Source organism: Balaenoptera physalus, assembly GCF_965194825.1.
Source record: "Balaenoptera physalus genome assembly, chromosome: 6".
Taxonomy (NCBI): domain Eukaryota; kingdom Metazoa; phylum Chordata; class Mammalia; order Artiodactyla; family Balaenopteridae; genus Balaenoptera; species Balaenoptera physalus.
In genome coordinates, this window is record NC_138885.1 from 98,400,646 (window position 1) to 98,421,391 (window position 20,746).

Genomic DNA, 20,746 nt, shown 5'->3' on the forward strand with positions numbered 1-20,746 from the left:
CTTCATTCTTTTTCTTAAATATTAATGAAATTGGAGCACTTCTGCACTTCTCTAGGATAACCCAATCCCCCTTTTCCTAGCCAACGTGATCTCACACAGCCAAATGCAGTAAGTAGCTCCCTGCCCGGTCTCCCTGCTTTCACATTCTTCATTTTTTCTGTGGAATTAATTTCCTGACTATATTCACTTGCCTGTTTTCTAACAGCTATTTTTTTCCCCAAATGTTTTAACATTTGTCACATGCCTATGAAAACTATTTTCCGTCTACTAAGCCACATCTGTTCCATTTTTTTCTTGGAGACACTTTGCCCCAATCTTTTGTCTTCCTACTCCCATATAGACTAGTGTTCCCCTAGGCCTGCTCTATGCCTCTTTTCCTGGGATATCTGTGTGAAGTCATCTGGGATCTCACATAACTCTGCTCTCTTATGTTGGATCCCCTATGTCCTAGATTCTGTTTCCCTCTTGTCTTGTTATACTTCCTTGTTTTACTGGAGCACATTTTCCTGGGAAAAGGGCACATGGGCAGAAAGTTTAGAGAGATCTAGCCTCTCTGAAACTCCTTCTATTTGATAAAGTATAGAATTCTCAGTTGAAACTAATTGTTGCCGTTCTAAAGACATTTCCCTCTCATCTTCTCATTTACACTGTTGCTCTTAAACCTGTTGACATTGTATGGTACATTGTACATGACCGATTTTAGTCATTTTCCCCCATCCCTTCCTTCTCGGGAACCTTTTAGTACCTTCCCTCTCCCTGGGATTTTGCAATTTCATAATTTGGTTTGGTATAGACCTTTTTTGTGTGTTTCTTTGATATTCTGTTTTTTTCTTCCAGGTTCCTATTATTCAGATGTTGGAAGTCTTAGACTTACCAGATCGCTAACTTTTTTCCCCTCCTGCTTTGCATTTTGTCTTTTTGTCCTGCTTCCTGGAGATTTCCTTGACTGTGCTCTAATCCTTCTATTGAATATATTGTTTTGTCTACCTTATTTTCAATTTATAGAGTTCTCTTATATCCTGTCATTCTTTTTTTCACTGATGCAATTTCAAGTTTTCATTTGCTCCTGAGTTTTTATCACTCCCATCAATTCCTTCTTCCCGTTTTGTTTTGTTTTTTTTAAAGCGTCCTTATATTTTATTTTATTTATTTATTTTTTGGCTGCATTGGGTCTTGGTTTCTGCACGTGGGCTTTCTCTGGTTGCGGTGAGCTGGGCCTACTCTTTGTTGGGTGCGTGGGCTTCTCATTGCAGTGGCTTCTCTTGTTGCAGAGCACAGGCTCTAGGGCGTGCGGGCTTCAGTAGTTGCGGCTCATGGGCTCTAGAGCGCAGGCTCAGTAGTTGTGGCGCATGGGCTCAGTTGCTCTGTGGTATGTGGGATCTTTCTGGGCCAGGGCTCGAACCCGTGTCCCCTGCATTGGCAGGCGGATTCTTAACCACTGCGCCACCAGGGAAGTCCCATTCCTTCTTCCTGTTTTGATCTCTTACTTGTTGGGGGCTTCCCTCAAACGTGTGATGGTCCTTGGCTGTCTGTTAAGATCTAATTGGAAGCATCACTTGGACAACTCGTTAACTGATGGGCCTCACTGCAAGGATTTGGGGACCACGCCTCTGAACTCTGAGCCTGCCTTGGGTTCTGTAAGACAAACTGGTTTTCTTGTTCCTGTCCTAGTCACTCTCTGTAGGTACCAAGGTTGTGCTTCCTCTGTTCTGCCAGGTCAGTTACCACTCCTTTATCTAGACTTTTCACCTTTCAAACATTAAAAATCATCTGCTGTTTATCCTGTCTTATGTATAGCTTTTTTAAAAAATGCCTTTAATTCTAATGAGATGATATCTGAAAGAAGGGGGAGAGGAAATAGATTTGTGGTCAGTCTACTCAAACTTAGATTTATTCTTTGAATATAGGTTCTGAGTTTGAAGTTTAATGCAATATAATTAACGATATTAATTCAGACAATATTTTTGATTATACCTATAATTAGAATATTATACTTTTCTACTAAGGCCTTGAGTATGAATTCTATTCAAACCACTCACCCTACCATATTGTCCATTAATGTGCAACATAGATGGAGTATTACAGACTTTTCAGTGAAAGTCATTGATGCTTAATAAACGTATCCAAAACTTGTGAAAAGGGGGAAGAAAAAAGTGAACTTCAGCTTTATTCTCTCTTTTTTTTTTTTTTCATTTATATACTTTTATTTGGGAATGTTTAAATCAATACAGAGAAAACGAAATTTCAGAGACAATGAATATCATTAGTTTGGATATCATTACTTTATTATGAAAGAAACACGGAAATTATTTACAGGATGAAAGATTTCAGAACTTCAGTGGCAGCTTCACGTGATGCCATTGGGGGAACGGGCAGCTTCACGTGATGCCATTTCAATAGTGACTTATTTTAGTCGACATATTTTCCAAGAATGTCACCATCTCTAAATAAGAAATAATCCTTGTCATCTAGAACTACTTTGGTGCCTCCATATTCTGGGAGAAGAACTTTATCTCCAACTTTCACACTAACTGGTTGAATCTCTCCACCCTTTCCTTTAGAGCCTGATCCAACAGCTACTACCATTGCTTGCAATACTTTTCCTTGCGATTTTTCTGGAAGCATAATGCCTCCTTTGGTTACAACTTCGGGTGCACTTCTTTCAACTAATACTCGGTCAAAGAGGGGAAGAAACTTTCTAAATGCCTGTCCTGCCATGACTCGGGTTGCCGCACTTCGTACTCTCGCTCTCTCCAGCTTTATTCTTTTAATGGGTTAAAATCAGAGGCGGTAGGCACAATGGGAGGAGTCATTGGGTGGGGGCAGGATTTCAACAGGTACTTGACCTTTAATGATAAGCTTTGAGGGTTGTTACTTACTAGCCTCCTAGGTATGATTATTTTCTAGTCTTCACCATTAAACCTGCAGTCTACTAAGCAACCTTTCCCCTTATAAAGATTGTAAAAGTCCATGTATTTTGTCCTTAGTGCTGAATGAAGATAAATACTCTTCTTCAGTGACCAATTGAAATAATACCTGTGAACATTAAACTGTCAGTAGTGTTTTTTGCTACTTTTTTTTTTTTTGTATTTGCATTTTATACCCTTATGTGTGTCAGTGCAGTTTATTGAGGTTGTGAGCCAGCAATGGTAAGGCTTTAATCATAAAGGACAGTTATCTTAAATTTTCAAGCAAGATGAGAGGAAAGTAATCTGCTGGCAGCTAACATATCTAGGCTTTGCTCAGAGGCTTCAATTCTGCCATCCTTTAGTGAACACTAGATGCTGGAAAGTTTGAATAGTTTCAGGAGTAGGCCTGTGGAAGTGTTTCTTTTGTAGGATCGAGCCAGTAGACTGTAAGTTGCTGATACAACTTAAATGAGCCCCCATAGGACTATAGAGCACATCTAATTAAAAATTTTAAATGTTTTAGCAGTAATATTTCCAAAGACAAATCAATATACATTCATAATAGGAAAAAAAGTTTTTAATAGAGGAAAACAGGATAAATAGCACCCAAAGCTCTACCAACTAGTCTATATTTTGGTACATTTCCTTACTATTTTTATTCCCCTCATATATATAGATTTTTGGTCAGCATTGACTTTTATTACGTGTAGTGTATGTCATATTATACCCTAATAGTAGTGACCTTAAAAGATAACCTGCTTCGTTTAGAATCAAAGTATTTGAATGAGTGAATTTTCATTTTTCATGCTGTATCTGTTTTTTGAGATTCTAAAATTACACATTAACCAAATAGCTTAAGGACCATATCAGAGTTTTAGTTTAAAACATTTCTAGCTTGAAGGAGAAATTAGTCTTCCAAATAGTGATACTGTTTCAAATATGTTACATCTAGAACTTTTTGTTAATAAGGAATAAGTGGCTTTGCATAAAGCATCTGAAACAAGCAAAATGGTGTTTTATATATGCCATTTGGATATTTCTGATTATTGGATACTGGCAATTTTTATTTAAATGCTCTGTATTTTAAAAAGCATCAACTAGATTTTCTCCCTGCCTCACCTTTCATGTATTTGTGGAGGACATTGATGGGAGAGTGTGACAGCATGGTGAAAACTATTTTATATGAATAGGAGGAAGGAAGGCTCATCTGAATTAGTAAACAAACAAAAACCAAAAACAAAGCCCAGCTTTAAAATTGTTCGTATTCTGTGGTATTAAAGAATGCTACTCTTCCTTCCAGTGGCTTTCAGTGATTGGGATTTGGTTATTGGCCTTACTTTAAGGAAGAGAGTTGTCCTAACATAGTTTAGGCCATTTTAGTATTTGACTATTGCCGTGTTCATGGGCTCTTCACAAATAAATGGATACTTCTAAAGTGTTTTAAAGATAGTTCATTCTCTAGAGGGTCTCAAAAAGTTCTTTGTCACCTATCCAACACCACTGTAGATAAATTCTCACGAATTTGTACCTTTAGTAAGATTTACCTCCAGTTGTAACTGATCTTAAATAATTTCTCAAACACTTGTCGAATCCTAATTTGTCCCTGATTCTGTGCTCAGTAGCTGGAGGTAGGAGAAGAATCTTCCTAACCTGGAGAAGCTTGTTTACTTAAGAGGGTGGTACTATGCAAGCAGCTGAGACCATGGAACAGTTGGTAAATTAGATGTGTGAGTGTGCAGAAAGTGAGAAGTTTTGTGGTGTGCCTGCTGGCAAAGGGATCCTAGAGGCAGATGGGGTCAAGCTTGCTGGGACAGGAGGAAGAAAAAGGCATTGCAGGCAGAGAGCAGCATGGGTGAGGCAGGAGTGTCAAATAACACGTAGAACAGAATTAGTACAATTTTGAAATGAATGGCAAGTATTCTCTGAGGTTCTCACTTGAGTAATGTAATGGCAGTCTTACTTAAACATGAAGTGAGAAGTTAAATTCTCAGAGTTGTTTTATCCGTTTTTTTTGGATGCGAGAGAATCTTTAAGCAGTACCTTTTTGTCCTCCAGATAAGGAAATTGAGGCCCAGAGAGACTTATGGCCCCCAGCTTTTTAGTGATAGAGCAGCCCTGGCATGCCCAGCCTCTGATTGGAAAACGTTTGTTTCGTCACACTGTCTCCTGAACTAATACATTTATTATTGGTGTTCATTTACTGCAGTGAAATGCTCCTACATCGGTATTACATAAAGCATTACGTTTTATTGTAGTAAATGAATAGAAATAGGAAATCTCAGCTGCATTTCATTGCTTAAGGAAAAAACCCTGAAATCTTATTCTAAACTTTTTACATTATTATAAAGGTAATTTATAATAGGTGCTTGCCAGGTTTGATTATAGGTACTATATCAAGGCAGCATTTTATAACCCATTTCTCAAAGCTCGTCTGTGGAAGTCAGAGTATAGAGGTTTCCCATAGAGCTGCACATGATATCACACTCAGGCAGTTCATGGAGTGTAAGAAAAATCTTAATGCTTTATCGTTTGACATTTTAACCAAGGAAAAACACACACTTGATAGGTTTAACTTACTGTGACATTTTCTTCTATTTCCCTTCCCCTTCAGGTATCTCCAGGGCAGCTTACTAAAAAGTATAGCTCATGCTCAACAATATTTCTAGATGACAGCACGGTCAGCCAGCCTAATCTTAGAACCACAGTAAAATGGTGAGTACAAGTAGGTTGCCAAGGGCTGAGTGACAGACCCCCTTATCGCTAAAAGCATCCTAGCCATACATAAGTTCATTCATTTGAATTGTCCTTTTCAGTGATCAGGTTAAAAAACTGGTGTCAACTATAGATTGATTTCAAGGACCTAAATATGAATTTTCAGTTTCCATTTTAATCTTAGAGCACATGATAGAAGGGAAAGCCAGTTAGCAAATAAGAAATCCCAGAAAAAGTATAAATCTTTATTTGACGCGTTTCTGTTGTTAAGCCATTGTTGAACACAATGAGAAAGAGAGGTGCTTTTGATTGGCTGTTTCTAGAGACAATTATTTCTGTATGAGTTGTAGTCCTCAAACAACGTGCACTACTTTGGAAGCTGCTCTTAGAAGAAGGAACAGCTTGTCCCCTACTGGCACCAAAGCGAAGCTGCATTTAAATTTAATTGGAGTTTGTCAGATTTATCCCACTGTGCTTTTTTTTTTTTCCTGCACTCTTTCTGTATGAAATTTTACTTCTCCTTCCTGTCCCCCAAAGAGGGGGAGAATATATCAAACCAGTCTTAAGAAATACACACTCAAGCTTAATTTCTTTGTAGATGAAATTTGTTCAACTGAGGTTTTAACTTAATAGACACATTTAAGTTTTGTTTATATATATAAATATATCTCCAACACACTGTATCACTCACAGCAGAGAACAATAAAAGAGGTGAGGTTTCGGAAACATGGCTGTGGTCAGGCTTATACTTAAGGAGACACGAACAGTGTCATGATGATGGAAACTATTCTTTAATTTCTGGGAGCACCTCATAGTCCACAATTGGAGATGCACTTTCAAAACACCCTAATGATGAACCTTTCAAGCTTATTTAAGAGAAAAAAACCAAACGGGATGCAGAGCTTCTTGCCTCCTCCCTCGCGGTTGTCCACGAAACATTAACATCTCCTTAGGATATGAATGTTGATTTTCCAGAACACAGTTTGGGAAATGCTATTTGAAAATATTAATGTCCTCATCCTTAATTTTATTTGTTGTCTTAATTTTATAAGCTAATTGTATTTTTAATTGGTTTTTAATGTGCCAGCTTTTTTTTTAGCTATTTAAATTCTCAGTAACTTCTACTTTAATTAAAGACAGCAAGTTCACAGTCATAATAATGTAACTTTCCTCTCTTGCTTACAATAATAGTTGCAGTCAAATCATGTTTCAGCAAAAACTGAGCCCCATCTCTAAAGTCCTGAGTTTGGGCACTTATCACATAATCACTGAATGTTTTTCTTCAGCCAAGACACTGAATCTGTGGGTACAAAAACCACTCTACTTTGGCTAGAGTCGCAGCTTCTTTTGAATTCAAAAGAGTCTGATGTCCAGTATATAATTCAAAAGTACTTTGAAGGTTAACCTTGCTCAGGGACTTCCCTGGTGGTGTAGTGGTTTAAGAATCTGCCTGCCAACGCAGGGGACACAGGTTCGAGCTCTGGTCCGGGAAGATCCCACATGCCGCAGAGCAATTAAACCCGTGCGCCACAACTACTGAGCCTGTGCCGTAGAGCCTGTGCCGTAGAGCCCGCGAGCCACAACTACTGAGCCCGTGTGCCACAACTACTGAAGCCCACGCACCTAGAGCCCGTGCCGTGCAACAAGAGAAGCCACCACAGTGAGAAGGCCGCGCACCACGACAAAGAGCAGCCCCCGCTCTTGGCAACTAGAGAAAGCCCGCGCGCAGTAACAAAGACCCCATGCAGCCCCAAATAAGTAAAATGGAATAAAATTTAAAAAAAAAAAAAAAGATTAACCTTGCTCAGACAAGAAGGTTTCATCCTTTTTTTTTCCCGACCTAGTCTAATTTTTGGAAGTACAGTAAATTTTAATTTGCTCTCATGAAGTTTTAGAAATGATCATTCATCACATTCATTATTGGTGAAATAAAGGTTTACTGAGAAAATTAATAGGGCCAATTGGCTTTTAGGAATGATTTTGAAAATGTTTATCATGGGGTTAGTTTTCAGTGGGGTAGTTGTTCTCAGTGGGGTAGGTGAGCCTTATTAGAATCACTTATGCAACTTTTCAGGATATATGTTTCTGGATGCACAAAGTCCACCCGCCTGCCCCCGCCTCCAAGACACAGTGTCTGTGTGTCTGTCTGTCTGTCTGTCTCTCTCTCACCCACGCACACACACCTGTTGACAAGATGGGGAATGATGTGAAGCATGATTATATGGACAAAAGCATCCCGAGTGATTCTCCGATCTTAACCCTAACTCATTCATCCCTAAACTTTGCTGCACGCTGCAGTCATCTGGGGATCTTTAAAAACAGTCCTGATGCCCAAGTCATACCCAGTGCCGGTTAAATCAGAACATCTTGAAGCAGAAGCCAGGCAGTTTTTAAAGCTTCTCAGATGATCCCAGTGTGCAGCTGAGCTTGGGAGCCACTATTTGGTTAGAGGGCAGGAGAAAGAGAACTGCTTCTGATAATTAGTGGGACCTTAGGTAAGTCAGTTTTAAGCCTTGGTTCCCTTATCTGTAAAATGGGTTGTTTAATTAAATGTCATCTACGGTTCAGTGGTCCTTTCCATCATAAAACTTCTAATGCTGTGATTTTAAAATCAATTTGAAGATGAAACTTGGAAGCACTATAGAAGTATCCATCTTTGATGCTAACGGTGTTACAGGCCTTTATACAAGTGCTAAGATTCTATAGACCTATTCTAAAATTCAGATTTGCCTTCCCTCAATTATTTTGAGTTTCATTTTAGACACTGAGAACAAAGGGGAGCATATAACTTAACCAGAGAACCCCTTTGTTGCCTAATATACAACATCTGTGAATAACTTAGGAATATAGTAACTTAAAAAAGACTACCTAAGGACTTGTATCTATCTGTTCGTTAATACTTTATTTAAAATAATTTGGAAATACCTGTCATTAATAGGATACTGTGTAGTATTATGCTGTCTTATTAGCACTGCTTATTTCAGGATAGCTAGACCTATCATCAGTTTTGTGGCTATAAAATTTTGCTATTAAATTTTCTAATAATTATGTAAAAGTGATTTGAAATCATTTTGGTATAGAGCACTTTTATTATTTACTTTTAGGGAAATAATGGAAAACGGATGGGTAGGTGGATAGCGAACTAAATCAACTGAAATGCAGGGGCTAACAAAAAAACCACACCCACACACACACCCCCACACACAAACTACTATATGGCTTAAATTTAAGCATGTGTATAGATAGATATAACTTGTACAGGACAGAAGGTTTTGTGGGTAGAAGGACAAATGACAGGGGAAGTATGTAATAATTTATATATTATAATAATCAACCAAAACATGCCTTCTAACAGCATATCTAGCATTTTGGGTCTCCTAATTTTGCTAAAAGCTGAAGAACCTAAAACAAGGGGGAAAGCACCCATGTGGTACTGTTCTGAATTCGAGGATTTCGGGGCCACTGGGCCTCTGGAAGGTCTTCCCTCCTTGCTAACCCCTTTTTAAAAATGTCTTCAGGCCTGATATGATAAAAATCAGTTATTACAATGTATTTTTTTTCCTCCACAGTATGACCTTAGCAATATATTACCACATCAAGAACAGGTGAGCTCTTTTAAAACCTATCTTGTTATTCCAGCTAATTAATTTACAAGGTATCAAGTTTAGTGTTAGGTAATAACTATAGATGTTACTGGCATAAGCTTTTATTATTAGAGTGCTTTTATTACAATATAGAAGTGAATCATTTATTTTTCTCTTAGGACCCTTAATTCTTAGGTTACTGAGCATCCCAAAGAGTATTTGTTTATATGGGTTATATTGATAATTTACTGTATTAGAAATTGAAATTGAGAATTTAAAAAATTAAATCCATTGTATGTTAAAACAGGGTTTGCCTTAGCACTATTGAAATTTTGAGCTAGATAATGCTTTGTTGTGGGGTGTCGTCCTGTGTGTTATAGGATATATAGCAGCACCCTTGGCCTCTACTCACTAGATGCCAGTAGCACCTTCTTCCCTCCACATTACGACAACCAAAACTGTCTCCAGCCATGGCCGGAAGTCCCCTGGGGGACGAAATCACCCCTGATTGGGAACCCCAGTGTTCAACATAAGTCATTTTTTTTTAATGAAAAATAACTATTTTCCACAACAAAAAATATTGAGAGAAAAGTATCTCCTCAATAGAAGACAGCTGATTCTCATATCTATTCTGTCTTCAGTCATTTGTTTTGAAGAAACAATATGAAGAAGATCCAGCCGCTTGCAGATATATAGTTGGAAAAAGGTGTATTTTTAAAGCCTTCAGATAATTTGGTATATTCTTTGATACTGTACCAAAAGTCTGCATGTGCTAGTTTCTTAAATTAGTTAAAATGGAATTCTAAATCATATCAATGAACTTGTAATAAATACTATGTTAAATTAATACCCATTGATCTGTCATGCATACTGAGTAGATCTTTTTACCTGTACCTGACTTTATAATATTATACATTGGTCATTTGGAAAGTATTGGTTCACATTTCTTTAGACAGTGTCAAAAACTCACTTTTGTTAGTATCACCACCAGTCTTACCAGAAAAGTCTTTTAAGTGTTGAGAAGTTGTCAAGTTCACAATCGAAGGTAGAAGTTTTCCAAAACTCCTGATATTTTTAGCTTGATGGCTTGAATTTTATCATTGGCAACAAATAACTTTAGAGTTATTTTCCTTGAAGTGACAGGCTCACTTTGTTCATTTTTGAAAGAATGACTGTGTCAGTTGTACATTCAAATAACGATGGTGTTCGATGAAAAAAGTGTTTCAAATACAGATGGTGTTCTATGAAAAAAATGACTTACCGCCAAGTCACAAGTGCTTTTCCTTAACACAGCCATATTTCAGTATGTAAAAGTGCTTAATGCATACTTTCCACTTATTCAGAATATTAAAAAGAAGGACCAAGGTTTAAGAACACTATTAATTTTTACTCTTTTATCAAGGATGTTCTTCAAGCAGATTTTTTAACTGCAAGTGGCAGTGAATAATTGAATGACTTCTAATTCAGTTTGGTACCACTGCCTTGATTCATGCTCAGAAACCAGCAGTTTTACCCACTTTTGCTTTTATACATCCATAGCAAATGTCACACAATGTGAAGGGCAGGTAGTGTCTTAGTATTCTTATAAAAGCAGTTTTGACCTCTTGGGCCTCCTGAAGGAGGGGATAGGGGAGAATCCCAGAGGCCTGCAGACCACATTTAGAGAACCGCTGTTCAAATGAGCGCAGTGTATTAGTGTGGTGAAATTTTAAATTAAAAAGCCTGGTTTCTTTTAAAATAAAAAGACAATTACATTTTTAACTCAAACTATTTAAAAGAGACAAGAAGAAATACACAATAAGAATATAAAGAACTAAAGAGAAAACAACGGGAAAAAACCATGAATCTCATATTCACATTGATTGAAGTTAGAAGAATTTATTGCCCACCACCACTGCTTTATAAAATGTTCTTGCATATTCCAGTGTGAGGTTAGAGGAGTGAAAATATATTGGTTTACTAGCATTGCCTGTTAGGGAGGGTCAGTGCTTATAGAGGCAACTCTCGCTGGTTGTTGTAGAAAAGGTTTCACAGAACTTGATGTGCTGAGTAAAAATAGGTCAGGAAACCTTTCTAAGGGTGGAATCCAGGAGAAGAATTTATAAAACTGTTTGCTTCGTTGAAGGTTAAGCTTCCTCTACCCCTCTCTCTACTCCTAGCAGATATGTTACTATGATAGTAACTCCTGAATTAATTTTTTAAATGCACATTCTTATTTTATAGAGATGCAGATAGATCCTTGGATATTTTTGATGAGAGATTACATCCACTCACAGTAAGTGTCAGTTTTATTGAAGTGGTATTTTTCTCTTATACAGTTGTGTTTATTTCATGCTGATTTGCTTTGAAATTAATTACTAGAAGAAAATTACTTCCTCCAGCTCGAAGTCAAATTCATCTTCCTTTAAGTCTTCTTCCCCACGCCATGTTGTGTCTAGTCATTTTCCCAAAGGCGTGTTGTATAAGGGGTTGATGGATATGAACCGAGTTGCACTTTGTGTGAATAGTGAGCAGGTAAGTAAACATACCCAAGTAACAGAAAATGTATCTTTTTAAAGGATGATTTTCCATAGCATCAAACAATATAAATATTTGTAAATAAACCTGATATGATAAGGCCTCTAAGAAGAAAATTAGAAAACTGTTTAAATTTTAAACGAATTAAAATGACAAAGTTTTAAAATTCACTTCTCCGGGTGCTCTGTGGCCACACGTGGCTGGCGACTGCTGTACAGGACAGCACATTCTTAGAGCCTTATGGTTACAGGACACTGGAAATGTGTTTTCAAAGTTGATTACAGAAAAGTATGACATATGGTGATCAGCAAGACTTTTGAGCCTAAAAATATTGGGTTGGCCAAAAAGTTTGTTTGGTTAGTGAATATATTGTTCAATAAAATTCTTGGTGAAAATGAAAACTGTGTCTTTTATTTTTACTTAAAACCAAATGAACTTTTTGGCCAACCCAATAGTTTACATTTGGTTAGAATTCTGTGGGGAGGAACGTGGAAATACATAAATTTTCTGCGGTTGTGCCTGTATTTTTCTTTAATGAATGGTGGTGAGTACTGGATCACTGTGGTATTTTAGGATCCCATTGTTTATATTTAAAAGACTACAAGACATGTCACCCAATCAGAATTATTTTAAGGGGCACGTGGGCCCAAGTGTGAAGACTGCTATCTTAAGGGTACTTTTAAGTATTTTTCTTCCATGGATACTTAAATTGCATTTTTTCTCCTTTCAGCGAGAAAAGATTCCAGAGGAATACTTCGAGCATGATCCTGAACACAAATTCATTTACGGATTTGTTCATACTCTTTCTAGTGCCACACAGCTAACTGCTGAAGGTGCAGTAGTAACTTTGGTAAGATATTTTTTCTTTCATAAAGCATCTGTAGAAATTTCTGTCTTGTACACATGGTATGGTCCTGTTTTTCCCAAATGAAAGTAGGTTCCTGAAACGATCATTAGAACTTTATTCAGAGAAACCTATCAAAAGAAAGTAAAGTATACACATTTGAGCTTTAATCATCATTATGATTTAAAACGTTGCCATTGTTTTTCTCATGACAAAACAATTGCTATTAAAGGCAGCAGGAGAGATTTCTGGTTTCTCCTTCCACACCTGAGGGGACACACGCACGCACAGTGCACACACGCACACACAGACGACGCGTGTGGTGGTGGTGGGGCGGGGCAATCACTGAGCGCTCTGGTCCACAGGCAGAAACAGGTTCCGGGCAGTTTGAAGCTGAGTCCCAGACTGCACTGCCTAGGCAGTTCTGATGTGTGTCCTGACTGAGAACTACTGCCCTCAGTTCTCTGTTCCTTGGATAATGGATAATGGTGTTAACCATCCCTGCTGTCCTCTTACTGCCTGCATGTGAAGTTGCCCAGGACTAGGGTGCCAGTAGGACTTCAGAAGGCTTTACTCTAGTTAGCCTGCTAAGCTACAGCTGTGTAAGGACCTTTTTGTCATCCATTCCTAATTCCTATGGTAAGATTTTATCATTTGAATAATAAATCATATTCAAGTGAGAGGTAGTTGGGATTGTTTTACTCCTCCCTATAGCAAACCTGTAGGGGGGAAAGTCAGCTGCGTGGTCTGCAGGGAAGGAATACTTAGGCCACTCACTGCCTGCTCCTATCAAGGCAGAATTTAGGACAGCAGGCTTGTCCTTTTGAAAAGAGACCCCTCAGTGGGTACTGGATCAGACACAGGCCTTTTCTTGGCGCTACGGGCCACTTGGAGTGCTTAGCACATGCTAGAGAGAGGCAGAAATGGTGCTTGCATATGGAGAGCTAGGAAATGCAGGAAGGAGAGTATTTGGGTTGGAAGAGGGGCATTTCTTTGTAGCCAAGTTAAGCTTGATGTACCTGCGAGACAGCAGAATGGCAGTGTCTAGTAATCATTTGAATATATGGGATTGGAGCATGAATCTGAGCTAGAGGGAGGGAATTAAGTGTAGCTGTTCAAATGCAGAGAAAGTATGTAAAATAAAAAGTGGGTAGAAGATAGATCCTACTAGGGACTGTCAGCACTTAAGGGACAGATCCCCAGAGGAGTGGCTACAGTGGTAGGAAACCCAGCAGAGAACCCTAAGAGACACCAGGAGAGGTTCAAGAAGGAGAGTATGGTCCAAACGCTAAATGCTACCAAGAAGTTGCTCATGTCATAAATACCATGTCACTGAATACCTACTCTGTGTCACTTTTCTACATGTGGGGGGTGGAGGAGAGAACAAGTTGGATAAATAAAGTTCTTGCCTTTATGGAGCAAGTGTGGAAGACGTAAATTTTTTTTTTTTTTTTTTTTTATCGGAGTACAGTTGATTTACAGTGTTGTGTTAGTTTCAGGTGTATAGCAAAGTATAAGTGTTTTTTTTTAATGAGTGTTTTTTAAAAGATGACTATTTCAAGTGGTGGTAAAAACCATGAAGAGAAAGCAAGGTAAAGGGATAAAGTGATTAGAGGGGCTTACTAGAAAGCTCAGGAAGAGCCTCTTTAAAGAGGTAATGTTTGAACCCAGGACCTGGCTGAACTGAGGAAGATCAGGTACGCTGGCATTACGGGCAGAGGGGACAAGTGCAAGGCTCTGAGACAGGAACTTGTTCTGTGTGTTCAAGGAAAAGCAAGGTGGCCATTGTGATCCGAGCGGGGAATGAGGGAAAGGGCATAGGTGATGAGGTCACGGAAGGACAAGGCCGTACCGCACAGGGCCTCGTAACTTGCAGGCCACGGGAAGAAGGTATTTGTTTGATGGGAAACCTCTGGCAGATCTGGAGCAGGCGCATAAAGTACTCTTAATTGAAGAGGCTCTCCTGGCTGCTTTGGGGAGAACAGACTGTAGTCTGTTGGGAGGCAGAGAAGTTAGGCAGTGGCAGCGATACAAGTCAGAAGTGACAGACAGAAAAGCGGTCAGGGTACCAGTGAAGGTAGAGATAACAAGAAGTTCTAACAGATTGGAGCAGGATACACTCAAGTGCAGGTTTTTGGTCTCAGCGACTGGGCGTGTGGCAGTGCTCTTTCATTTATGAGGGAAGGCCTGGGGAGTGGAGCTCTGGGACGAAGAGCTCTGGGTTGTTTGTGCGAAGGCACCGGTGACCACGGCAAGAGTAGTCTCTGTAGAGTGGTAGCAGCAGGAGGCTGACTGAAGTGGGTTAAGGAGAGGATGGGAGATGAGGAGCTGGCCTCAGGCCTGAGGACGCCGTCTAGGGGCAGTGGGGGACAGGCTGGGGACATGGAAGCATTCACACTGGAGGAAGCCTCTGACAGAGAGGGAGAAGTTGTTCAAAAGGAGACTAACTGTGGGCACAGTGCTCTGCAGAAGTGAGGTGGGATCAACTTCATTCATAGGAGAGTTAGCTTCAGTGAAAAGAAAGAAATCTCGCTTCCTCCGAGACAGGAGGGCAAGTGGGATAAATGAATATCGGCACGTGTACCAAGTTTGCCAGTACAAAGGTGAGAGGAAGTTGAGAGATTGCCAGTGTCGTTTCAGTGCCTCTGATGAGTCCCATAAAGTAGAGTTGAACCTTGTGGGGAGAGTCGTTCTTAGGGTACTAGAGAGTGCTGAGTTCTTTGGGGAATGGGAGCCGAATTTCACTAAGAACATATAATCTCAATACCCGTGTTTGAAAACACAGTAGAGTTTGGAGGGCATGGGCGAATCTGAGCTGTCAATCTGATAACCCTTCAGAGAGTAAACAGACTCTTTCAAACTGGACATTTTTCTTTTTGTCAAATGGCATATACACTCTTCTACAGAGGTAACAACAAATCACAGCTTACCTCTCTAATCTTTGCTCAGCTGTTAACTCCATCCAGTTCTTTGTAGGGTAGACATTTGATACATGTAAAAGAAACCGTGAAATCATCTCACAAACCGGCAGGTTTAGAGGAGCCCCAGGGATACAGACACAGGCAGGTCTTCCCACCTTAAAACCAAAAGAATTGACTAAGCTGCAGATTATGTAAGACAGAAATGAATAATGAAATGATAATGGAGATGTGAGAAATTGGGGCTATGAAAAGGACTACCCTTTGTATGCATGTGTGTTCCTTCAAAAGGCACTAAAATATGGGAATACTTGACAGTTTTAAAGCCCCTTTGTACTGCCTGTCCTGCTGTGCCACGCAGCAGCCACTGGGAAGCTCTCTTGACCACCAGTTTTTATCTTCAAGTTCATGCCACAAAAGGACTGGTGACTCTGAAGAGAAGGTAAAGATGTGCTCAGTCTTACCAGAATTTTACACACTCAAGCGTTATGTAAAATCGCCATGCAACCACCACCAGTCTTGTAGTTAACATTGCACGTGATAGGCACTCAAGCATTTACTGAACAGTTGAAGTCGACACTGGGCTGTATGTGCTGCCCTTGACAAGTGGGAAGGTAATAATACAATGCGTGTCTTTAGAATGCCCTTTGCTGAGATGTCCTTTCATTTCTGTGACCAAAATTGGATTGGAAATTCACACGGGCAGAGTAGAAATATCAGACTCACAGAAATATCTGACTTACAACTGTGACCTGGCCTCTGGCCTTGGCTTGGCTGAGCAAAGTCTTTGTAGAACCTAGGAATAAAAGGGGTGTCAAAAAGAGATGAAATCTGTTATTCCTAACAATTCTTATCACAGCACTTAAACTGAACGAAAATCAAAGATCAGTGCTCTACTTTTGCAGGTTTACTTAGAAAGGCTTTTAACTTATGCTGAGATCGACATTTGCCCCACTAACTGGAAAAGAATTGTTTTGGGAGCCATTCTTCTTGCCTCCAAGTTTTGGGACGATCGGGCTGTATGGAATGTGGACGACTGCCAGATCCTCAGGGACGTTACAGTTGAGGACATGTGAGTTTGTAAGGTTACCGTGAACTTTCTAACCATTTTCCAATACCTCATTTGCTCTCATAAAGTTTACATTTTTAAGAAATGTTACATTTTAAGAAAGGTTACCTTGTGCAGAGAGCTGAAATAGACATAAAATTACAGCCTTCTTTCTATCTAGCTGTAGTATAACAATTTGTATTTCCCCTCATTCATTGGTAGGTCTTGATGTGTTATTGTTGTAATATTCTGCTTGAGAAATTGAAATTATTTTTCTGGTGGTTTTTGCCAAACATTTTACAAGCTCACTACCAGAGCAACATGGTACAGTAAGTAACTTGACAGCTTTCTTAAAGCTGTCTACCAGGTCCAGTCCATTTTTAAGGGGCACATGCCTGGTCTTTGAAGCAAGTGGCCACTGTTAAGGTCTTAGGGCCTCTAGACTACTGACAGGTTATAATTTCAACCTGAGTCACACATTGTGTATTTGCTTTTGCTGGTCTTTTTCTCCTTTTTATCTGAGGTTCTGTTGTTACAGAAACTATGATGTACAGGTAGCCACATATAAAGGTTTCAGATCCCTGTGTTCCTGTCTCCTCCTCTAAAGTCTGCTGAGTTAGGAAACACCTACCTCTCAGGTCGTCCGGGAAGCATCCCTGGGGCCTCACCCAGGGCACTCAGCAAACACGGCGGCACTTTGTGGTGCCTTGAGTTAACTAGGCAGGTTCTCCTCACAGATGGCACGCTCACATTGGCATGAAACGCCAGGCTTCCAATCTGGCTCTGGTGAAGGGCCCCAAGGGTGGGAAGCAGGATGAGCCAGAGAGGTAATTCCAGCAGACTCTCGAAGTGCCCGCTTGACAGTGAACCTGTCTTTGTGGGTGGCATTCAGGAAAATGTGAAAGGACACCTCTTGATTATATTGGACAGCAGAGGCCGATCAAGATGGCAGGCAGGGGCAAGAGTTTGTTTTTGTTACCTTTGCCCCTTACCCTAGATAATTCACAATTACCAAAGTGCATATTTACAGCTGAAGCGAGGAAAGCTGTGACTAAGAGAAGGGACCAGTGACTGTCAGTAGCTGTCAAAGTGGCTTTTGGTGAAAATGCCCACTTTGGTGATCATGTAAACCAGGTGGTCGTGGTGATATTGCTGGTAGCAATCTTAGCAAACAGTGGAACAGCAGATAATGAATTTGAAATGAATAGAAGTACTTTTGGAAGTTGCAGAAACTAAAGTGACGTTGACCAACACTATCATCAGTCTTGAAACTGGTCCCTTGAAGGAAGGAAAATTTGTAATCGTGAACACCATCCCTGCCATGATGGCAGCTGAAATTTTCTCAGAATCTGCAGCTGAGCTGACTGGGGCTCTGGTTCCAGGTACAACATCCGAGAACATGCAGGGAAACGTGTGGGTGTTCATAGACATTGAGCCCAGGAGCATTGGCGGCACTGTCCAGCTATGAAGAAACTAATTCTAAACAACGCTTTTCTGTGTAGAACGGAGAATCACCAGGAGTTATGTTTATAATAGGCTGCTTTTGTTTATGATCTTTGGGAGTTGGAAAGCATTGCAACAAAGTGTTTAATACACATTTGTTTCATCCCTCTGCTGTTGACTACTATTTGTAATGGTCTCATTTTGAGTCTGAATTGAAAAATTGCTGTCTATCAGCTTTTCCTTAAAACTTTCTAACATCTCTGTGTCTTGTTAAATATATATTTCCCTTCAAAAGAGTAAGTTAAACTGAGCAGCTGCTGTTCAGACAGTTTGCTGCGCCTGTAAGTGGTAGGCTCTTCAGCCACCTAGCCATTTACAAACAGCAAAAAACACAGAAGATGCATATTCCTTAGGCATAATGCTTTTCTTCAGTGATTAAAGCTCTATTAATAGACATGTTAATCCTATGAAGTACTGTATTTCCACACAATTAAAATGTATTAGTGGAGAAAATATAAAAGGGATAGTGAAGTGCATTTATTCCTGTAGTAAATTAAGTCCTGATTAGCTGATTATCAAAACATTATCTGATTTACATTTCTATAGACTTCTGGCCGTATGAACAGGAAATTAATTTTGGAAGTAGGTTCAGTTAGGTTTAAAGTTCAACAAATGAGAAACCTCATTTCTGCTCATACTCTGCTCTCCATACAGGAGAACATGGAGCATTTGTTGATTTATCCAATGGATAAAATATTAACACTTGAAAACCAAGAAACCAAATGTATTGTAAAATAAGCCACTTGCATGTTTGTTTGGGTATTTATCATTTTTATCTAATCAACTCTCTAAAGTGATTGCTGTGAAAAGTGGTAAGATTTACTCTAACTTTATATTTATTTACTTAAACATTTGGCAAGCAAATGGCTGGATATGGTCATATAGCAGAAGCCTGCTCCCAGCACTCTACTTTCCCACTTCATTGAATTCGCCCTCTGTGGGCGTGTGCAGTCTGTCCTGGCAAGGGGCGGTAGGTCTGAACATTCTGGGCTGCTCTCCTAACACCGGGGGCAACAACTGCTCTATCAGAGGTCGTATCATAAAGTGGGTTTAGCCTAGCTGAGACATAATCTTACTGCCTTCCTAAGCTTAAAAAGTGCATCCTGTCCTGTCATGGTGACGACAAGTCACCCTAGTAAGGTTTTAAGGTGAACAGAAACTTGCATTATGCCCTTTGACACAGCCCCATGCACGGGGTGGGGGTGGGGGTGGGGGGGATTCCCTTTCCCATCGAATGTAGCTTATTTATTTATTTACTTGAGATGAATCCTTGTTGCCTCAAGAGTTTTCCCCCATCAGAGATAATAGCAGTGGCTCTCGATGGATCCATTTGTTGCCGTGGTGATGTGCCCACTCCTTTTGTTGGCTCGTCTCTACTTCAGTAAGCCCCTTCCTGTCACCAGCCCGGTGAAAATGTCTGCAAGTTCTTCAGAGCTAATAAACAGCATACATCATTCCTTTCAACTGATCACTAGAGCGGGGCCTCGTGAGTGAGTGTGGAGCATGAATCGTACAGCTGCACTAATGGAACTCTGAAGAATGAGCCCCTGAGTCAGCAGCATGAGTGCATAAGAGGGCCATGACCTCTTCCCCCTTGTCCCAGACTCAAAGTGCTGGGACGCAGAAAGGACCACAAATAGCTGTACCTTGTTTGAACATTAGGGTATTAATCCAGCTGGGTAGCCATTATTGGTTTCAAAACAGTATTTAGAGCCATCCTAGTAGCTCAGAATGGTATTTTTGAAGATAGCCCAGTTGACTAAAATTGTCCTGTGTTGGTTTTGTCTTCTCCTCCTCCCCCAGGAATGAGATGGAAAGGCACTTCGTGGAGCTACTTCAGTTTAATATTAATGTTCCTTTCAGTGTGTATGCCAAATACTACTTTGACCTTCGCTCCTTAGCAGATGACAACAACCTGAATGTTCTATTCACTCCTCTTAGCAAGGAAAGAGCACAGAACTTAGAGGTAAGGCTGTGAAATCACTAACTGGGGTTTTCTGTCAGCCACCGAAGCCACACCTGTAGCTAAATTATATTAAGCAGTGATTAGAAAACTGTTAACAGTTTGAAGAGCTTATTGACCCGTTGGCATCATATTTCCTGTGTCTTTTATGGTTTATACAGGGATCCCACATTATAAAAAAAAAAATTGTCTCTTCTGTAACCATAATTCAGAATACTTTCAATCATATTTAATCTGTTCTTAATGGTTTTCCATTTGAACCTCTACACTTACATATAACCATACATGAATAATTTCTTAAAATTGTATCCCTAATCAGATGTACCTACATAATCTACTTACCACTCTTAACTGTCTTTTTTTTTTTAATAATTGATGTTTTGGACTATTTCTACTGTCTTGATATTTTTAATAAATAAATAAATGTATTTATTTATTTATGGCTGCATTGGGTCTTCGCTGCTGCACGCGGGCCTTCTCTAGCTGCGGCGGGCGGGGGCTGCTCTTCATTGCGGTGCGCAGGCTTCTCATTGCAGTGGCTGCCCTTGTTGCAGAGCACGGGCTCTAGAGCGCAGGGTCAGTAGTTGTGACGCACGGGCTTAGTTGCTCCTCGGCATGTGGGATCTTCCCGGACCAGGGCTTAAACCCGTGTCCCCTGCATTGGCAGGCGGATTCTTAACCACTGCGCCACCAGGGAATTCCCTCTTAACTGTTTTTTACTCAGCTTGCAGTTCGTGTGTGTGTGTGT

General features: G+C 39.9%; 4 protein-coding genes and 1 long non-coding RNA gene across 5 annotated transcripts in view; 3 read left to right on the forward strand and 2 right to left on the reverse strand.

Moving 5' to 3' along the window:
* LOC309663397 (cyclin-Y-like protein 1) overlaps positions 1-20,746 on the forward strand; it is a 596,208-nt gene that overhangs the window by 386,239 nt on the left and 189,223 nt on the right. The gene's annotated exons all lie outside the window — the stretch shown is intronic.
* The window catches only part of LOC309663399 (cyclin-Y-like protein 1), a 409,321-nt gene that overhangs the window by 199,352 nt on the left and 189,223 nt on the right, over positions 1-20,746 (forward strand). The gene's annotated exons all lie outside the window — the stretch shown is intronic.
* On the forward strand, positions 1,296-19,952 carry LOC309663358 (cyclin-Y-like protein 1). The gene is made up of 6 exons (XM_082467334.1): positions 1,296-1,637; positions 5,521-5,621; positions 9,191-9,226; positions 11,429-11,480; positions 12,453-12,572; positions 19,839-19,952. Exons 1-6 carry the CDS (start codon positions 1,350-1,352, stop codon positions 19,842-19,844), a joined length of 603 nt encoding a protein of 200 aa, XP_082323460.1. The 5' UTR covers positions 1,296-1,349; the 3' UTR covers positions 19,845-19,952.
* LOC309663384 (10 kDa heat shock protein, mitochondrial) lies at positions 2,116-3,492 on the reverse strand. Its single transcript, XM_082467380.1, has one exon. It carries the CDS (start codon positions 2,716-2,718, stop codon positions 2,410-2,412), a length of 309 nt encoding a protein of 102 aa, XP_082323506.1. The 5' UTR covers positions 2,719-3,492; the 3' UTR covers positions 2,116-2,409.
* On the reverse strand, positions 11,476-15,709 carry LOC309663413. Its single transcript, XR_014265246.1, has 2 exons — positions 15,497-15,709; positions 11,476-12,663 (listed from the first exon to the last, which is right to left on the reverse strand). It is a non-coding gene; the product is annotated as an uncharacterized lncRNA (long non-coding RNA).